Genomic DNA, 19,055 nt, shown 5'->3' on the forward strand with positions numbered 1-19,055 from the left:
ATTGGAATTATGGCCGATAACCGATATATCTTTATATTTGAAAGCCGATAACCGATACATTGGCCAATAAATCTAAAACAATTTTTTTATATAATTTTTGAGAGCCTAATTACAAAAACAAAAGTCTCACCATTAAAATCCATGTCTTAAGCACACAATTATAATGATGTTCTCGTCTATATGACAGACTTGCGCTCCACATGTTGCACTTAACCATATTTTCCTATTTGAAGTGATTCCAATCATATTTCAAGCAATTCAAACCCATCATGTTGAGCAGTGCGAATCTGAAGTGTCTCAGCTGAAGTAAATAATACATTATTTATCGGCTTTAATATATCGGCCAAATTTTCTTATTGGGGCGATAACGATAACATTAAAAATGAACATATATCGGCCGATACAGATATAGTGGCCAATATATTGTGCATCCTTATTTTAAACCAAGTAGCTTTCTGTTGGTCAGCATGGAGAATCTGTGCAACTAACTTCAACCTGTTGCAAAATCTGCTTTGGGAAATCTTTCACACTTGCGTGGATTCCTATTGAAATGCCTGAATTTCGCCCTGCGAAAATTCACCCAGCAAATCTAAATGTGACAGCATCTTTAGTGCTAACCCGTAATAAATGCTAATGTCTTGTTTTTATGGCCTGTAGGATGTAACGGAGATGGAGCTTCATGGTCTACAGCCCAGCACACACTACACAGCACAGATTCAGGCCGTCTCTTACTGGGGTCAGAATCGACTGAAGAGCAGCCGAGCTCACCTCTCCTTTATCACCGCCTCATCCACAAGTAAGATCTGGTTTGACTTCTGCTTACTTAGAAAGATTTATATGAACGTTTGGAAAGTTCCAATTATCAAACCTCATAATTAACAGTTTTCAGATTGAGAGCCAATTATGAAATTGAATCAGTTTTACCAAGTATAAATTGAAAAGGGTGTAAATGAAGGGGTGTCAGAAAAAAAATATTTGCTCTATTTAAAAGGCTTGACTCTGGCCCCCTCCTTTTACCATGAATCAGTGGTGCCGTTGATAATTGCAGCACAGCAGAGCCATTAAAAACACAGAAAACCTTCTTTGGCGAGGAGAGTGTTTTGTCAGAAATGTTGTCCTCTTACGGTGACTTAGATTTTGGCACATGAGTACATGAGGTTAACCTTTCCCAGAGGCAGCACATTTCAGCCCAGTATCAGCATCCAGAGCTTATCTGAGTCCAGCAGGACCATGGCTCGGCAGGAGAGGATTTAGGGCATTAAACCTCAACAGGATTGCAGTTAACCCCACACAAGTTCCTCACCTCCACTGTTGTGTTTAATTAGCTGGATAAATCTTTCAGTAATTCTGCTAATTACAGACACAAAGTGAAGAGATATGATAGTTTTAGTTTAGTTGTTTTACAAGAGCACAAACTGGCATGCTGCAATATTCAAAGACATAACCCATTTATCTAAAAAATGAAATGTCTTTTTCTTTACTTTCCAGTCATTTTTCCACTTTTGTTGCTCATTTTATGTCTTTAATATTTTCCCCTCTGGTTTTATCAGCCCTCAGTTATTTCTCTTGAGGTCTCTGAAACACCACATCAGTTATAAAATAGCTACATATTCCCTTACAGTAATGTATTGCAGACTGCCTAATGCTGAACCCAAGATTTCATTAGTCACAGTTTATGAACAAGGAAGAATTGTCATTGAAAAAGAAAAGAATCTAATTTAAAACGTCAGTGCCTGATTTTTGTCATTTTGTTATAGGAAATCTTATCTCCTTATTCAGTGCAATCATATGTTGCATTTTATTAGAAAGTCCCAAAGATGTGGGATATTCCTACTTGAGATCGTAAGATGACCCTTGAACCCAAACAATTGTGAAAACTCACAATTACAGTCTCTTTAATGTCTCAGATGTTTCTTATAGACAGCAATACGATTTCATGGAGACCTTTGCTTAACTTCTTCTCAGATGTTTCTCCTGAGAAAAAGATCCTAATATTGTCCTCTAGAGTTTCAGAAAATATTTCACCGTCTCGAACTGCTAGTATTTGCCAAGATCAGAAGATTTAGATTTCAATTTGAAGTAAAAAAAAATGCTCATTATAGGTCTAGTCTTTAAGATCCAACCTGAGCAATGCCATCCACATTGATTTTATAGCTGTATTCTGTTCAACAATTGTTTTCATTTGTCTGTTTATTTTATGAAAAACATCTGTGACAAAGTTGATACTTGAATTAAACTTAATTATGAGACCTTCATTACATCTCCTGAGCTATGAAAGCAACCTCTGAAGTGAAGATCAAATTTTAAACATGGGCTAAATGTAGAAACTTTGATTCATTTTTACATTGTATTGGCTTTAAAGTGAATGTTTATGCCCATGTTCACATGACATCATACACCTCAGCGAATTGCGGTTGAAAATGTTTGCCTTTGAGTTTTCAAGTTGGAAGTCACACTTCGAGTTCCAGTCTTTTTGGATCTTTTTCAAGTGGGATGAAATCCATCAATGCTGTTTCAATTAACATTTGCTTTGAGATGTATTTGAAGGATAATTCTGTGTTGTTTTCGGCATAGTTTTGATGTTATGCTGTTGATTACCAAAGCCAATCATTTAATTTATACATTTATAGTAGGAAGTTTATAGGGCAAGTTAAAAGGATTTCTGTCAGGACCACTATCGTCAAATACGATTGACAATTAGCATACAGTTTGGATTGGCGGTATGGTTCTGTTCTGGGCGAGAACTCCCTGCGCATCCATGAAGCCTAGCATGGATAAGAGCAGCAATAACCCCCCTTAGGGTAAACAGAACAGAACCAACATGAATGCATGCAGATATCATTAAATCAAGATTTTAAAGTACTACATAATTTGAGAATTTATTCTGATTCGAGGGGAATCAGAATGCCAAATCCTGCCTGACGAGAGGTGGAGCTGGGGAGGGAGGAGGGTAAATATCTCCTGAGAAACTCGATAGCTGCAGATAATACTGAAGGAGCTTATATATCTATACAGTGATAGGCATCGTATTCCTATAGGTAGACGTGGATCAGCTGAGAGTCACTGATGCGAGCTGGACTAACGTGACCTACCAGAACTGACACTTTATTTTATCTAACCCTAAACCAGACCTTAATCGTAACCGTTACATTATAGTAAGTTCATGCAGTTAATTAATATTACTCAGTTCTTATTTGAGTAAGTACAATGTAACTCTGTCACCTTAAAGGGGCTATGTGTAGCTTTTTACTTAAAAAAATCTTTAAGATAGAGTTTTCATTAGTACATTTATGAGCCAACCATAATATAATAGAAAGAATGGCACCTTAATGTCCATCACGGTTGCCTCTATCAGCCTGTAGGCTCAATTGTGTGTGGAGGATTGGGGTTCGAATTGGCGCGAAAATTCACAAAATGTGACTTCATGCACGTTCTCGTCTACTTGGGCTTACATCCGGACGGCAGCCATTAGTAAGCAGCGGCAATCGCTAGCAGTAACGTTAAGTGTTTCAAATGGACTCTGCGGACGGAAAGAAGCGACCAGCCTCCAGCACAATCCAGACACCCACAGAAACTCCTCGTAAGTTTAAAAAAAAAAACTTCTTATCTAGTGCGGCCAAAATAGAGAGTGACCGGCGTCGGGCAAAGGCAAGAGTCAACATCGGAGCGGCATTTGATTCTTGGAGGGAGCACCGGTCAGCGCTGGGTATAATAAAAACAGACCCGAGCTGGCTTTCTTTTTACTGCAAAGGTAAGACATAGTTACAACTCTCTGGTTGCTGTGGTCGTGCTCATACGAGCGTGCGCACCGAGAACGAGTCTCTAACGGCCACTGGTGTCAGTAACGGTTAGAAATTTTCAGAACTTACGCAATGCTCCTTTAAAATAAAGTGTAACCAGATATTTTGTGAAAGGACATGACTTACTATATACAGTAAAGAACTGTATCGTTTAATCTATAATGGTAAATCTTATAAAACATGCCCCAGTCATATTTCAACCTGAAAACCATAAGAAATTATATTTTGCGTTATGAAAATTAACCCTATTTTTGGGTTGTTAAAGAGGATGTTTATCTTTCTTTAGTGAGTAATATTGCTATGATCATGAAAAATCTCTGCAAAGTTACAAAGTCCTTCCAGCGGGAGTTATTCTCTATATCAGTGTCACTGTTTCTGAAATTTCTGAAATCTCCATGTAGTCTCGATTTTTTTTCCAGGAACGAACATGTCACAATATTCTTCATTTAAATAATTCCCGCCCAAAATAAGGGGGCGGGGCCTGGTTGAGTTAGTTAGTAGTGTGTTGAAACTGGTAGTTATGGTTGTTTCCCAAACACACTGTAAGTGCTTGACCAATCACAACACACTGCTCCAGCCGACCAATTAGAGCACAGTGTGTTTTTCAGAAGGAGGGGCTTCATTGAGACAGGAACTAAACAGGGGTGTGTTTCCCGTACAACCTCGTAACTCACTGCTCAATAACCATAGTACAATGCATCGTTGAAGAAATCAACTAGCTAGATACGACTGTTTCTCAAAACCATATTATCTCAAATTTGTCATTCAACCCCGTTGGTTAATGATGTCACACAGGAGTCGAGTAATAACTTCTTTTAACTAATTCGTTTGAGATTGAATTTACGCTAGATTTTTTCATTTCCAGATTCAATCATAGGCTCGTTCTTACATACTATCAGCACATACGCACATGCACACTATACAGCTTTAAATATCTTGTCAAACTAAAAGACGAATGTAAATAATATTTGTATAAATTCGAAATAAAAGATATAGATTGTACTTAATGTCAGCTTGCTTATTTTGCTCAAGATAAGGATTTATTAAGTCCACATGTCATAAAAACAAGAAACTATGATTTTAACCACAGGTCGAGAGCTGTCGTTCCAAACACACAACTTCCGAATGTTTGTTGGAACAGTAGTTTCAGGAAACAGTGACTCTGTAATGATTTGGTCGTGGTGGTAAGACAGCATTCAGCAGAGAGTGAGAATCCAAACGCAGATTATTAACAATTATAATCCACTGAGGCAAACAGGAGCAAATAAATATAAAGAAACCTGGATCTGCTCAAAATGCTGACAGAATGTGTGAACCAAATCAAATGATCAAACAAACAAGACTTTATCCTGAATGAAGGCAAAAAACGGAATTTAAATAGATGATCAAATGAAACGAAACACAGCTGAAATAGATCAACTAATAATGAGCAGAGGGTTCTGGGAAATGAAGTCCGGGAATAACAGAGACTGTGGAAACAGTGAGGGACTAGGGTGCCATCTGTTGGTACATGGCAGCTGACTCGTTGAACTATGCTGATAACGACAGAACTTGCGACCATAGTTGGCTAACGATTATTTTGGGAAACACACTCCAGTGTTACTGACAGACTGGGAAGAGAGGAGCTGCAACAATGGAGAATATGCAACAAATAATCAACATTCAAGCAGGAAAACCTGTTCTAGTAGAGCTGAGTTCTTTTGTAAAAGGTCCTCTTTAAGATTTTAATTGTTTAAAATGTAAACAATTACTGTAATACAATGGTTTTATGTATGTAAATCAGCATAAATGAAAGGCAGTGCTACAAAATTTGTTGTAAAAGTTTGGCCCTAAAAATAGAATTTATAAATTATCCAAGCATTAGACAGGTGAGAAAATTTCTGCTAAGTTGTTTTTGGTCCCTTCCATGCCATGGTTACTGTACAATAAAGACTATTGTCAGATGTAAATGAATCTCCTGTCTCATTCCAGCATCCTCCAATGGGAATGGCCATCTTTCAGGAGAGTTCTCCAATGAGCTTCCAATATCCCAGTCCTCTCCCAGTATCCTGAGGCTAGAAGCAGCCGCCCCTCATTATCACGAACACCAGCTGCAGGTCAAGGTCTTCTGGAAGAGCCGGATCCAAGGCAAGTGAGCTTCTTTCTATAGACCAAGGTAATGTGACTCAGGTCATTCAAAGTTTACTTCTCGGCAAAAATTGCCTCCCAACAAAAAACCCTCTCACATGACTTTACACCGGTCACACACAGCGTATATATTTGTTGACAATCCACCGAATCCATGTGTGTCCTTAAACAAGACACTGCCAAAACAACAGCATGACTGATGATTTATTGAAGAACGTTACCAAAGAAAAATATTATCTATCCTGCATAAAAAGACAGTCTCGCAGGGATGTCCTCTCTAGACTCTTTCCAACAGATTATTCACAATCTGCTTAGTAACTGTGCTCCAAAAATACACATTTGGCGACGCCAGCCTTCAAAGGCAAGATTCCAGTCAGACCACGAGCGCCCATAAATACAGGGTGCTGATTTACTGTTATCTCCTGGAAAGAGAGGCATGAAGAGTGATTTAATAATGCCGGTACGAGTGTGAAATCAAAAACAGATGAAGGGGGATGGCGACCTGACGCGGGTTTGGAGAAAGATGTCATGTTGCTTGCGTACGGAAACAGGAAGCCGGGAGCAAAATGTAGATGATCCCTGAAAATATGTGGAGGAGGCAGAACCTCAGAAATGGAAAAACGTAATCTACAACATTCGGTCTTGTTTACTTTTGCAGAAAACCAGAAGGATTCCAGTTCATATGTTCTGAGATGGTATCCTGAGGTTTGCGCCAATAACGTGACGAAAGGCGAGAAAACAGCCACAGTTCAGGTGTGTCTCATTGAGTGTCACCTACTTTCTTTTCCAAGAAGTCATTTTCTTCTTATTTTTTAAGTTCAAGTAAAATGTGGAAATTTCCCTGTGGTGGAACTGTGTTAATGATTGGCTAAGCTCTTTACTTGTGAGCATCCAGTGGTGGACGAAGTACACAAATCAAGTACTTGAGTAAAGGCCCGTTCACAACAAGAACAATAATTATAATGATAACTATATTAGCGTCCACACCAATGCACTGGTCTGCCTCTTCAAATGCTTAAGCTCATTAAAGCAGGACGGATTCTGATTGGCTTTCAATGTTTTTACCGTTCAACAGCTGAAAAAAAAATCTGAAAGTGATTCCAGTTTGACTTCTTGCTGGGTTTTTTATGGCAAGTGGCATGATACCCTAAAAAAGTAAAATTGTGCCTTTTGTGTTCCACACATAAAAAGGTTTTTGAAGGTGAATAAAAGATGCAAGAATGTTGATTTTGTGGTGAACAATCCCTCTAATGCTTTAGAACCGTTATATCTTCTTACATTACCCATACTAATACTAAAAGATGATGTCACTATCAAACCTTGGAGTGACCCTTGAATTTATTATTACTGCGTCTTGTTCGTACATCTGATGTCTTTGTTCCCTGAAGTTAATGCAGCTGAATAGTGTAACAGATAATGGCACGACTGCCCAAGAGCGTTGTCTTTTCACACATGATCTGTCATCACTGGCACTGGACACAATAGAAATGTGTGTCCGTGTCTTAGTGGGATATCATTATGATACGGATGGGTGAACCAGTTATCTGATTCATTTTAGTGAAGCAGGATGCAGTTACTTAAATGTGTTTTTCATTTACTTTTTCATTTCATTCTGAGGTCATTTCCACAGACAATATACTGTTATACTGAGTAATAACTGTGCTATTTTCTGCTCTTCAGGGAACACATTTTGTGATTACTGGCCTGTTATTTGCCTGTAAGTACCATGTGGCAGTGAAGCCCATTACTGAACAAGAGCAGAGGTCAGAGGTCATGACCTCTGTTACCACCCCACTTTGCTTATCGCTGATGGGCAGACGGAAAAAAATGACGGCCTGTGCCAGAGATGGTAAGATGATATCGAGGGCAAGAGCATTCAAAGAGATTCATTGTTATCTGTATCACAGACAACACCAAATTAGTTGGGTGAATCTAACGTAAATATGTCACTCTCACATTTCACCCTAAAATCAAAAGAAAAGAAAACCCTGCGTAAAGAAATGAAGCCTGCTTTTATTAATACAATGTTTCTGGATTTTTGTTATTTTGAATTTGTTTGTAATTCTAATCTCAATAGTGATTTAAGTACAACAATAATTTTAACAACAACAATAATAATGTAAAAATATAGCTGCAAGCATCAATAAAGGGGCCAAGCACAAAAAAGGCAAAGCTTTGCAAAGATGCTGCTGTATATCAGTTTTAGCCATCAAATTTGATGATGAGTTAAACGTTACCAGTTTGGTATATCAACACGAAATCCATTTCTTACAATATTTGGTGAAAATCAGACCAACTAGGAGGAGTGAGAAAAAGTAGGTTTTCAAGGAAATTCAAAATGCTGGACAGCGAGTTCGATTGACTATGGAAGAATGTGTATCATTGTTCTCTGTATGACTCATGGAATCTATCAAGACCAGTTTAAATAAAATAGGCGAAATAAATCAAACGCTATTAGCATTATTTGAATTTTCATTATAATTTTTGACCACAAGGTGGTGCTGCCCCCAAACTTTTAATAGCAGGGCTGAATTGAAGATTTTTGGTCAAACTATTTAGAAGTTAAAAGCAAATATAAAAATCATATCTCCTGACCACTAGGTGGCACTGTGCCAAAAATGTGCAGGTAACCTCTGGTCATGGTTGTCATAACACACACCAAGTTTGTTCTGAATGCGTTAAAGCGTTTCAGAGAAGATTTAGAGCAAAACTATATATAATAAAATAGTATACAATTATACCATAATAACAGGCTAAAGAAAATCCTTTATATTCCATAAAAATTATCCCCAAAATAGCTTTCATTTATTTATGTAAATTATTTGGTTTTGTCTTTGATTTTGTAGTGAAATATAAGTGAGGCATCCTTTCTGATTTTGCAAATGTCATGACAGAATTGACATCCTCTATCATTCATTCCAGTGCAATCTCTTGTCCTAGAGCGCCATCCCCAGTTTAAAAAAGCCCTGCAGCGTCCCGAGAAGCTCTCAGCTTTGTTCCAGCCAGTGAATGGCTCTGTGCAGGCAGTTTTCAGCTGGCAAGTGTCGCCAGAGAGCGCAGGCCAGACGCCCATCACTGGTTTCCAGTTCTCCTGGGTCAAGGTGTCCAGCAGCAGCACTAATGGCACACAGATCTCCCAAACACACATCCTGCCACCGGTGAGTCACTTTGCTGATTGGTAAGAACTAATCAAAACAAAATACAACAAGATGTATGATTCTAAGCAGAGCACAAAATAAATTCTCACTGCTTTATCGACCATTTGGTGGATTTTAAAAAAATGTTAAAATACTTTCTCATACTGTAATGGCAATTTAAATGCTGACAGTCAATTTGAAAAGGAAAATGCTGTCAATAGATCTTACGCTTTATTGCACATTGCTCTGTGAATGTTTTGTATTTCAGGATCAGCTTTCGCTCACGGTAGACGCGCTCCAGCCAGAGAGTGTGTACAGAGTTGAGGTGCAGGTTCAGTCTGAAGCAGGACATGGACCGTCAGTGGCCAAAACCATCCACACTCCTCATGTGAATGGCACACTCCTCTGAGGTACAAGCTATGAATGTACTCAAAATGCATTACAGATGCTTTTCATACAGACAATAACATGGATATACATTTTCTACAATAAACATGTTCTCAGTTTATGTATTATTAATTTATTCTGATGACCATAAATGTCCAGTTGCTGTAACCGCCCTGCAACACTAGTGGCACCTAGTGGAATTACAAAATGTTCAAACAACCTAGCAAACACACCTTTCGCGTGCCTCCCCCAATTCAGACATCACACATACAGCTGCTTGTAAAGGCATGTCTCAACATGGACGTGGGCTGCTTTTGATTAAAAGTCCAACATTTTAGGAATAATTTTAGCTTCGTTGCTGTGTGTCATGAGTAAGTAAATGAGTAGCCAACACTCTGCCTAGTGCAAATGCATGCATCTCGCTTATTATAAACCCATCTATCTGCAGCAGATGCATTTTTGACATGACGTGGTGCATGATGACGCTGTATGGTATCCATTGTAGCGCTCTGTTTTCTTTAATGTGTTCATGACCTGTTCAATCTTTGAAGGTCTAAATGTAGTGAAATTTGCCTTTCATCCCTGTAACCAAAGCCGAATGTCTTTTCCCCATTTAACGAATAAGTCATGTAGCCTGGTTAAAACCAGACCCTTCTCAGTCGTAACTGAGTTAGGGTCTGGGGAAGGTTCATTCACAGCTCACTTCCAAAGGGGCGTCACCAGCGAACGTCGCTCAAATGCCTCTGGGCGCAATTTGATAGACCTTAAAACCAATCAGATCGATCATCATCTTTTAAAGCCCGCCTCAACGTTTGTGATTGGTGCCTCGATTTGGAAAGATTGGAAATGAGCTTGAATGGGCTCTTCGCCAGACTAACTTGCAGAGCAAATCTAAATTTGCCGGAAGTTCGTCTGGGTTTTCCCAGGCTATAAGTCATGGTTCCAAAGCAGCTAAATACCTTTAGCCACTCCCCAAACTCTGTCTGCTACAGTAGCCATGCCCCAAACTCTCAGTCTGCTACAGTAGCCACTCCCCAAACTCTGTCTGCTACAGTAGCCACGCCCCAAACTCTCAGTCTGCTACAGTAGCCACTCCCCAAACTCTGTCTGCTACAGTAGCCACGCCCCAAACTCTGTCTGCTACCGTAGCCACACCCCAAACTCTCAGTTTGCTACAGTAGCCACTCCCCAAACTCTGTCTGCTACAGTAGCCATGCCCCAAACTCTGTCTGCTACAGTAGCCATGCCCCAAACTCTCAGTCTGCTACAGTAGCCACTCCCCAAACTCTGTCTGCTACAGTAGCCATGCCCCAAACTGTCAGTCTGCTACAGTAGCCACTCCCCAAACTCTGTCTGCTACAGTAGCCACGCCCCAAACTCTGTCTGCTACCGTAGCCACACCCCAAACTCTCAGTTTGCTACAGTAGCCACTCCCCAAACTCTGTCTGCTACAGTAGCCATGCCCCAAACTCTGTCTGCTACAGTAGCCATGCCCCAAACTCTCAGTCTGCTACAGTAGCCACTCCCCAAACTCTGTCTGCTACAGTAGCCACGCCCCAAACTCTGTCTGCTACAGTAGCCATGCCCCAAACTCTCAGTCTGCTACAGTAGCCACTCCCCAAACTCTGTCTGCTACAGTAGCCACGCCCCAAACTCTCAGTCTGCTACAGTAGCCACGCCCAAAACTCTGTCTGCTACCGTAGCCACACCCCAAACTCTCAGTTTGCTACAGTAGCCACTCCCCAAACTCTGGGCCCTATATTGCACCCGGCGCAAATGACTTTGTACACTGACGCATGTATCATTCCTATTTTGCACCCGCGCAAAGCGGACTTTTCCCTCCACAGACACATGTCGGTTAACTAAGAAATACACTTGCGCTCCCCGGGGCAGTTCAGCGGAAAGAGGAGGCGTGTTCCGGCGCAAACTTTCCCTCATGCTATTTTGCTGTTCTATAAAACAATTGCGCCACTGACCAGAAAAAACCTAGTCTAAAGTCAATGGCGCGTTGCGCGTACATTCAGATGCTATTTTAAGCGCGCATGCTTGGCCATAATACAGAGTGTGAACAACGCGCATACACTGTAGATGATTCTCTCATCTACACAGATGCATTTAACTTTTTGCAAATGATACATTATTATAAGGAAAAATATTAAAACACAAGGGAGATCATTGTTGTGTCCATGACGATGGGGAAAATAGGCATAAAGCTTACACATTTACCCAAATTATTATATGCATGTTTAACCGAAGCTAATTTGGGTGGGTTTGTCCCAACCCCAATGTCACTTCTCTTTCTTTTACGGCCCTGACGAGAACATCGATCTCCTCGGCTGTGAACCGATTCTGAAGCGCGCCTGGTAAATGCGCCATTATAATAGTATTGCGGCATGGAACAAGCGCACCTCGTTCATCATGCTCTTAAAGGGAATGTGATATAAAGCTCTTATTGGTTTGTTTCCCATTACGCCCAAACCACACCTATGAATAATGAAGCTACTTCAGACCAACCCCTTTTAGATTTGCGCCAGGCACAAGAGGCATTTATCCCGCCGGGAAAATAGCAACAGCGCCGGGATCCGCCCACAAAGTTACTTGCGCTTTGCGGTTTGACACTTGCGTTTCAGATCGTTATAATAGGGCCCGCTGTCTGCTACAGTAGCCACTCCCCAACCTCTGTCTGCTACAGTAGCCACACCCCAAACTCTCAGTCTGCTACAGTACCCACTGCCCAAAATCTAAAGGTGTGTTCGACATCCGCTGCGGCTGGATGTAACCGATCGGCGAGAGTTGCCGCGTGCAGGCGGAGAGGATCTGCAAACAGAGACGTGAAGTCGGACACTTTCTGGTTCCCTTAGTGAACGCTCAATGTGGTGTTTGCATACTTTACCACAGCTTAAGTGAAATAAATGCAATATTTGCAAAATACACAGATGTTTCAGATACATTTTCATTCAATACTTTATGTACTGCTTTATACAGCGTCTGTTTGAACAAGAATAAAGTTACTACTATCAATGAAGTGAAATTTTTAATCAGTTTTATTTTGATAAACATGACACAATATAACATCGTGACTACATGAAAATAGTTATAAAAAAATGATTTGTGAGCTTTAGTGGAACTAAAGGTGTGAGAATAAATACGAAACACATGTGATCGCTGTCATGCGGTGAATCCGGCCAATCGTGGAACAGTTTGTCGTCATCAGAGCTCATGCAGCTGCTCTTGAGAATCTGCGGTGGCTGAGTCCTGCGGCTGCTCTCGAATCGCTCTCGCGCTACTTTAATGGCATACGTCACAGTCATGTGGCGTCGGCGCTCCATCAAGTCGGACAAAACTTCTAACCGGCATGAACTGCTTCAAGTCAGCCACCGATCGGTCTGCGTAGAGCTGCATGAAGTCGAACACACCTTTAGTCTGCTACAGTAGCCACTCCCCAAACTCTCAGTCTGCTAAAGTAGCTACACCCCAAACTGTAGCAGACTGAGAGTTTGGGGAGTGGCTACTGTAGCAGACTGAGAGTGTGGGGCGTGGCTACTGTAGCAGACTGAGTGTTTGGGGAGTGGCTACTGTAGCAGGCTGAGAGTTTGGGGTGTGGCTACTGTAGCAGTCAGAGAGTTTGGGGTGTGGCTACTGTAGCAGGCTGAGAGTTTGGGGCGTGGCTACTGAAGCAGACTGAGAGTTTGGGGCGTGGCTACTGTAGCAGACTGAGAGTTTGGGGCTTGGCTACTGTAGCAGACTGAGAGTTTGGGGCGTGGCTACTGTAGCAGACTGAGAGTTTGGGGAGTGGCTACTGTAGCAGTCTGAGAGTTTGGGGCGTGGCTACTGTAGCAGACTGCGAGTTTGGGGCGTGGCTACTGTAGCAGACTGAGAGTTTGGGGCGTGGCTACTGTAGCAGACTGAGAGTTTGGGGCGTGGCTACTGTAGCAGACTGAGAGTTTGGGGCGTGGCTACTGTAGCAGACTGAGAGTTTGGGGAGTGGCTACTGTAGCAGACAGAGTTTGGGGAGTGGCTACTGTAGCAGACAAGAGTTTGGGGAGTGGCTACTGTAGCAGACAGAGTTTGGGGAGTGGCTACTGTATACTGTAGCAGACAGAGTTTGGGGAGTGGCTACTGTAACAGAATGAGAGTTTGGGGAGTGGCTACTGTAGCAGACTGAGAGTTTGGGGTGTGGCTACTGTAGCAGACTGAGAGTTTGGGGTGTGGCTACTGTAGCAGACTGAGAGTTTGGGGAGTGGCTCCTGTAGCAGACTGAGAGTTTGGGGAGTGGCCACTGTAGCAGACAGAGTTTGGGGCGTGGCTACTGTAGCAGACAGAGCTTGGGGAGTGGCTACTGTAGCAGACTGAGAGTTTGGGGTGTGGCTTCTATAGCAGACTGGGAGTTTGTGGTGTGGCTACTGTAGCAGACTGAGAATTTGGGGCGTGGCTACTGTAGCAGACAGAGTTTGGGGAGTGGCTACTGTAGCAGACAGAGTTTGGGGAGTGGCTACTGTATACTGTAGCAGACAGAGTTTGGGGAGTGGCTACTGTAGCAGACAAGAGTTTGAGGAGTGGCTACTGTAGCAGACAGAGTTTGGGGAGTGGCTACTGTATACTGTAGCAGACAGAGTTTGGGGAGTGGCTACTGTAGCAGACTGAGAGTTTGGGGAGTGGCTACTGTAGCAGACTGAGAGTTTGGGGTGTGGCTACTGTAGCAGACTGAGAGTTGTGGGTGTGGCTACTGTAGCAGACTGAGAGTTTGGGGAGTGGCTCCTGTAGCAGACTGAGAGTTTGGGGCGTGGCTACTGTAGCAGACTGAGAGTTTGGGGAGTGGCTACTGTAGCAGACAGAGTTTGGGGCGTGGCTACTGTAGCAGACAGAGCTTGGGGAGTGGCTACTGTAGCAGACTGAGAGTTTGGGGTGTGGCTACTATAGCAGACTGAGAGTTTGGGGAGTGGCTACTGCACTGCACCCCACGCTTTACACCACTGCACCCCACGCTTTATCCCACTGCATCCCACACTTTACACCGCTGCATCCCACTCTTTACACCACTGCATCCCACGCTTTACACCACTGCACCCCACGCTTTACACCACTGCATCCCACGCTTTACACCACTGCATCCCGCGCTTTACACCACTGCATCCCGCCCTTTACACCACTGCAACCCACGCTTTACATAACTGCATCCCATGCTTTACACCACTGCATCCCACTCTTTACACCACTGCATCCCACGCTTTACACCACTGCATCCCACGCTTTACACCACTGGATCCCACTCTTTACACCACTGCATCCCACTCTTTACACCACTGCATCCCACGCTTTACAGCACTGCACCCCACGCTTTACACCACTGCACCCCACGCTTTACACCACTGCATCCCACACTTTACACCACTGCATCCCACGCTTTACACCACTGCATCCACCACTGCATCCCACGCTTTACACCACTGCATCCCACGCTTTACTCCACTGCATCCCATGCTTTACACCACTGACTCCCACGCTTTACTCCACTGCATCCCACACTTTACTCTATTGCATCCCACTCTTTACACCACTGCATCCCACGCTTTACTCCACTGCATCCCAATCTTTACACCACTGCATCCCACGCTTTACACCACTGCATCCCACGCTTTACACCACTACATCCCACGCTTTACTCCCCTGCCTCCCACACTTTACACCACTGCATCCCACTCTGTACACCACTGCATCCCACGCTTTACACCACTGCATCCCACGCTTCTTCCCCTGCACCCCACTCTTTACACCACTGCATCCCACGCTTTACAAAATTGCATCCCACATTTTACTCCACTGCATCCCACTTTTTACACTCTTTACTGTAGCAGACAGAGTTTGGGGCATGGCTACTGTAGCAGACTGAGAGTTTGGGGCGTGGCTACTGTAGAAGACTGAGAGTTTGGGGCGTTGCTACTGTAGCAGACTGAGTTTGGGGCGTGGCTAAACCAAACTCTGTCTGCTACAGTAGCCACTCCCCAAACTCTGTCTGCTACAGTAGCCACGCCCCAAACTCTCAGTCTGCTACAGTAGCCACTCCCCAAACTCTGTCTGCTACAGTAGCCACGCCCCAAACTCTCAGTCTGCTACAGTAGCCACACCCCAAACTCAGTCTGCTACAGTAGCAACGCCCCAAACTCTCAGTCTGCTACAGTAGCCACGCCCCAAACTCTCAGTCTGCTACAGTAGCCGCACCCCAAACTCTCAGTCTGCTACAGTAGCCATGCCCCCACTCTCAGTCTGCTACAGTAGCCGCACCCCAAAGTTTCAGTCTGCTAAAGTAGCCACACCCCAAACTCTCAGCCTGCTACAGTAGCCACACCCCAAACTCTCAGTCTGCTACAGTAGCCACGCCCCAAACTCTGTCTGTTACAGTAAAGAGTGTAAAAAGTGGGATGCAGTGGAGTAAAATGTGGGATGCAATTTTGTAAAGCGTGGGATGCAGTGGTGTAAAGAGTGGGATGCAGTGGAGTGAAGCGTGGGATGGAGTGGTGTAAAGCATGGGATGCAGTGGTGTAAAGAGTGCGATGCAGTGGTGTAATGCGTGGGAGGCAGGGGAGTAAAGCTTGGGATGCAGTGGTGTAAAGCGTGGGATGCAGTGGTGTAAAGCGTGGGATGCAGTGGTGTAAAGCGTGGGATGCAGTGGTGTAAAGCGTGGGATGCAGTGGTGTAAAGCGTGGGATGCAGTGGTGTAAAGCGCGGGATGCAGTGGTGTAAAGTTTGGGATGCAGTGGTGTAAAGCGTGGGGTGCAGTAGTGTAAAGCGTGGGATGCAGTGGTGTAAAGCGTGGGATGCAGTGGTGTAAAGCGTGGGATGCGGTGGTGTAAAGCGCGGGATGCAGTGGTGTAAAGTTTGGGATGCAGTGGTGTAAAGCGTGGGGTGCAGTAGTGTAAAGCGTGGGATGCAGTGGTGTAAAGCGTGGGATGCAGTGGTGTAAAGCGTGGGATGCAGTGGTGTAAAGCGTGGGATGCAGTGGTGTAAAGCGTGGGATGTTGAGGTGTAAAGCGTGGGATGCAGTGGTGTAAAGCGTGGGGTGCAGTGGTTTAAAGCGTGGGATGTAGTGGTGTAAAGCGTGGGATGCAGTGGTGTAAAGAGTGGGATGCAGTGGTGTAAAGCGTGGGGTGCAGTGGTGTAAAGCGTGGGATGCAGTGGTGTAAGGCGTGGGGTGCAGTGGTGTAAAGCGTGGGATGCAGTGGTGTAAAGAGTGGGATCCAGTGGTGTAAAGAGTGGGATGCAGTGGTGTAAGGCGTGGGGTGCAGTGGTGTAAAGCGTGGGGTGCAGTGGTGTAAAGCGTGGGTTGCAGTGGTGTAAAGCGTGGGATGCAGTGGTGTAAAGCGTGGGATGCAGTGGTGTAAAGCGTGGGATGCAGTGGTGTAAGGCGTGGGGTGCAGTGGTGTAAAGCGTGGGATGCATTGGTGTAAAGCGTGGGCTGCAGTGGTGTAAAGCGTGGGATGCAGTGGTGTAAAGCGTGGGATGCAGTTATGTAAAGCGTTGGGTGCAGTGGTGTAAAGCGTGGGGTGCAGTGGGGTAAAGCGTGGGATGCAGTGGTGTAAAGCGTGGGGTGCAGTGGGGTAAAGCATGGAATGCATTGGTGTAAAGCGTGGGATGCAGTGGTGTAAAGCGTGGAATGCATTGGTGTAAAGCGTGGGATGCAGTGATCTAAATGACGCCGCCACTGGACTCTAGAGCAGTGAAGACGTGTTCTCTGGAGTCGAATCATGCTTCTCCGTCTGGCAATCTAGTGGACGAGTCTGGGTTTGGCGGTTGCCAGGGGAACGGTACTTACCTGACTGCATTGTGCCAAGTGTAAAGTTTGGTGGAGGGGGATTATGGTGTTGTGCTGTTTTTCAGGGGTTAGGCTTGGCCCCTTAGTTCCAGTGAAAGGAACTCTGTGCACCAGTGCACAAAGCAAGGTCCATAAAGGCATAGATGAGCGAGTTTGATGTGGAAGAACTTGACTGGTGTAACACCATGTATTCAAGGTGCAAGGAAAATATGTTTTTACTATTTTTATATTAGTTAAAATGTTTTCAAAAACAATTACAATGACTGAATTTTGACTTTATCTCAGTGCCGTTCATTTCTCAATCTCATTATGTTCATTTTTGCTTTTACCTTACGATTTTGACTTTCTGTCAAAATTTCCATGTATTACATCATAATTTTGACTTTTTATCTCATAAAAATGTCTCAAAATGGGCTCCCATACTTTCAAACTCTAAAAAGTGCAAAAAGCATCATATGAATTAGTCTGTATATCTTTCAGTATAGATCATATAAAAGCTTTGATTGAGAAACAGAAACAAATTCCAGTCAGTATTCACCGAAACACTGCTCTGAAGCAGCTCACTACAGCAATGGCTAATAATATTAACTTTTTTTTTCTTTTTTCTTTTTTTTACAGATGGAGAAAAAGGCGTGAGGATACAAGCTACTCGTAAAGGAAGTGCTTGTGATGTTCCTCATTTGGACACATGCATTAGCTCAATGACTCAATGTAAAAGCACACAGAGACGATGTAATGAGCCTCCAGAAGCTCCCGGCCGTGACTCCAGACTGTTTACTGAAGTCCAGTGTTCAGATCAGTGCACTGTAACATGAATGTTGAGGAAACAAATCATGCTTCTGTTATGTACAAATGTGTAGCACTGATGTAGTTAGAATGTAGTTGCTTATAGTTGTGCGTCATATTATTTTATTGACAAATACGTGTTTCATACAGAAGTTTATTGTGCTTATACCCAACGGGCCTCATTCATGAAACTCAAGCAGTTTGATTCTCTGTCTAAATAGCTTGCGAAGCCATTCTTAGCTAAGCATTATTACCTTTTTATTCATTTAGAAGACACTTTATATAAAACCAGGTTTCTTTCCTGAGAATCAAACCCTATGAGCAGAAACGTTCATTTTACGAAGTTTACACAGAAATGAATTCTGTGCGTGTTTCATGAATAATGCCTAACATCAATATTTGTACATGTAATATATTAAATTTCAACACAACATCAGCGTGGGATTCATCTCAGATGTAAACAGTTGAACAGGGCCATTTCTGAAACACAGCACGTCTGATTTTATTTATTGTGAATGTAATTCATTAATCTCAAGCAGAACAGTGTAATATACAAAACTTTCAATGGCCAATAGTGAGAAATGTCAGTGCCTTATACTGTATCAGTTATATCAGGCCAGATCAGATTGATTTACAGCATACGTCCATCGGCATATAGAAACCGCTGCGGATACTGATGCATAAATCATGTTTTCAGACATAAAATGCATTTGAAAGTTGTATCTTTGTACAATATAGCATACTGTTTTTGTAAATATAGAATTTTTTGTATTATCTATGGTTTGTTGTCGTTACTAATAAACTAGGCTAAATGAAGCTCCACACCTTTCATTTATAAATATTTGTGTAAATATTCATTTATAAATATTCATTTATAAACATTTATAAATATCATGAGAATGTGAGCTGAACATACAGTAATCATCTTCCCTATTGTGCCGTATATCCGTGAAGCGCTTCCAGGAACAAGAACAAATGTATGCCGCCCTCGTCATCAGAGAAGAGAAG

General features: G+C 43.0%; 1 protein-coding gene and 1 long non-coding RNA gene across 2 annotated transcripts in view; one reads left to right on the forward strand and one right to left on the reverse strand.

The window, feature by feature from the left end:
• LOC143739475 (uncharacterized) overlaps positions 1 to 14,958 on the reverse strand; it is a 48,553-nt gene extending 33,595 nt beyond the window's left edge. Inside the window, exons 1-2 of the long non-coding RNA XR_013204210.1 lie at positions 14,948 to 14,958; positions 14,460 to 14,568 (exon numbers count right to left, since the gene is read on the reverse strand). This is a non-coding gene — a long non-coding RNA (uncharacterized LOC143739475). The remainder of the gene's footprint in view (positions 1 to 14,459; positions 14,569 to 14,947) is intronic.
• Positions 1 to 18,869, forward strand: part of anos1b (anosmin 1b) — a 93,290-nt gene extending 74,421 nt beyond the window's left edge. The window contains exons 8-14 of the mRNA XM_077231966.1: positions 658 to 796; positions 5,772 to 5,927; positions 6,586 to 6,680; positions 7,608 to 7,776; positions 8,868 to 9,085; positions 9,333 to 9,474; positions 17,880 to 18,869. Of these exons, the coding sequence (XP_077088081.1) occupies positions 658 to 796; positions 5,772 to 5,927; positions 6,586 to 6,680; positions 7,608 to 7,776; positions 8,868 to 9,085; positions 9,333 to 9,473 (918 nt within the window). The 3' untranslated portion in view covers position 9,474; positions 17,880 to 18,869. The remainder of the gene's footprint in view (positions 1 to 657; positions 797 to 5,771; positions 5,928 to 6,585; positions 6,681 to 7,607; positions 7,777 to 8,867; positions 9,086 to 9,332; positions 9,475 to 17,879) is intronic.
• The last annotated feature ends 186 nt before the right edge of the window (positions 18,870 to 19,055 follow it).

This window comes from Siphateles boraxobius, unplaced genomic scaffold (assembly GCF_051911475.1).
Source record: "Siphateles boraxobius isolate OS27281-9 unplaced genomic scaffold, OSU_SipBor_1 160, whole genome shotgun sequence".
Taxonomy (NCBI): domain Eukaryota; kingdom Metazoa; phylum Chordata; class Actinopteri; order Cypriniformes; family Leuciscidae; genus Siphateles; species Siphateles boraxobius.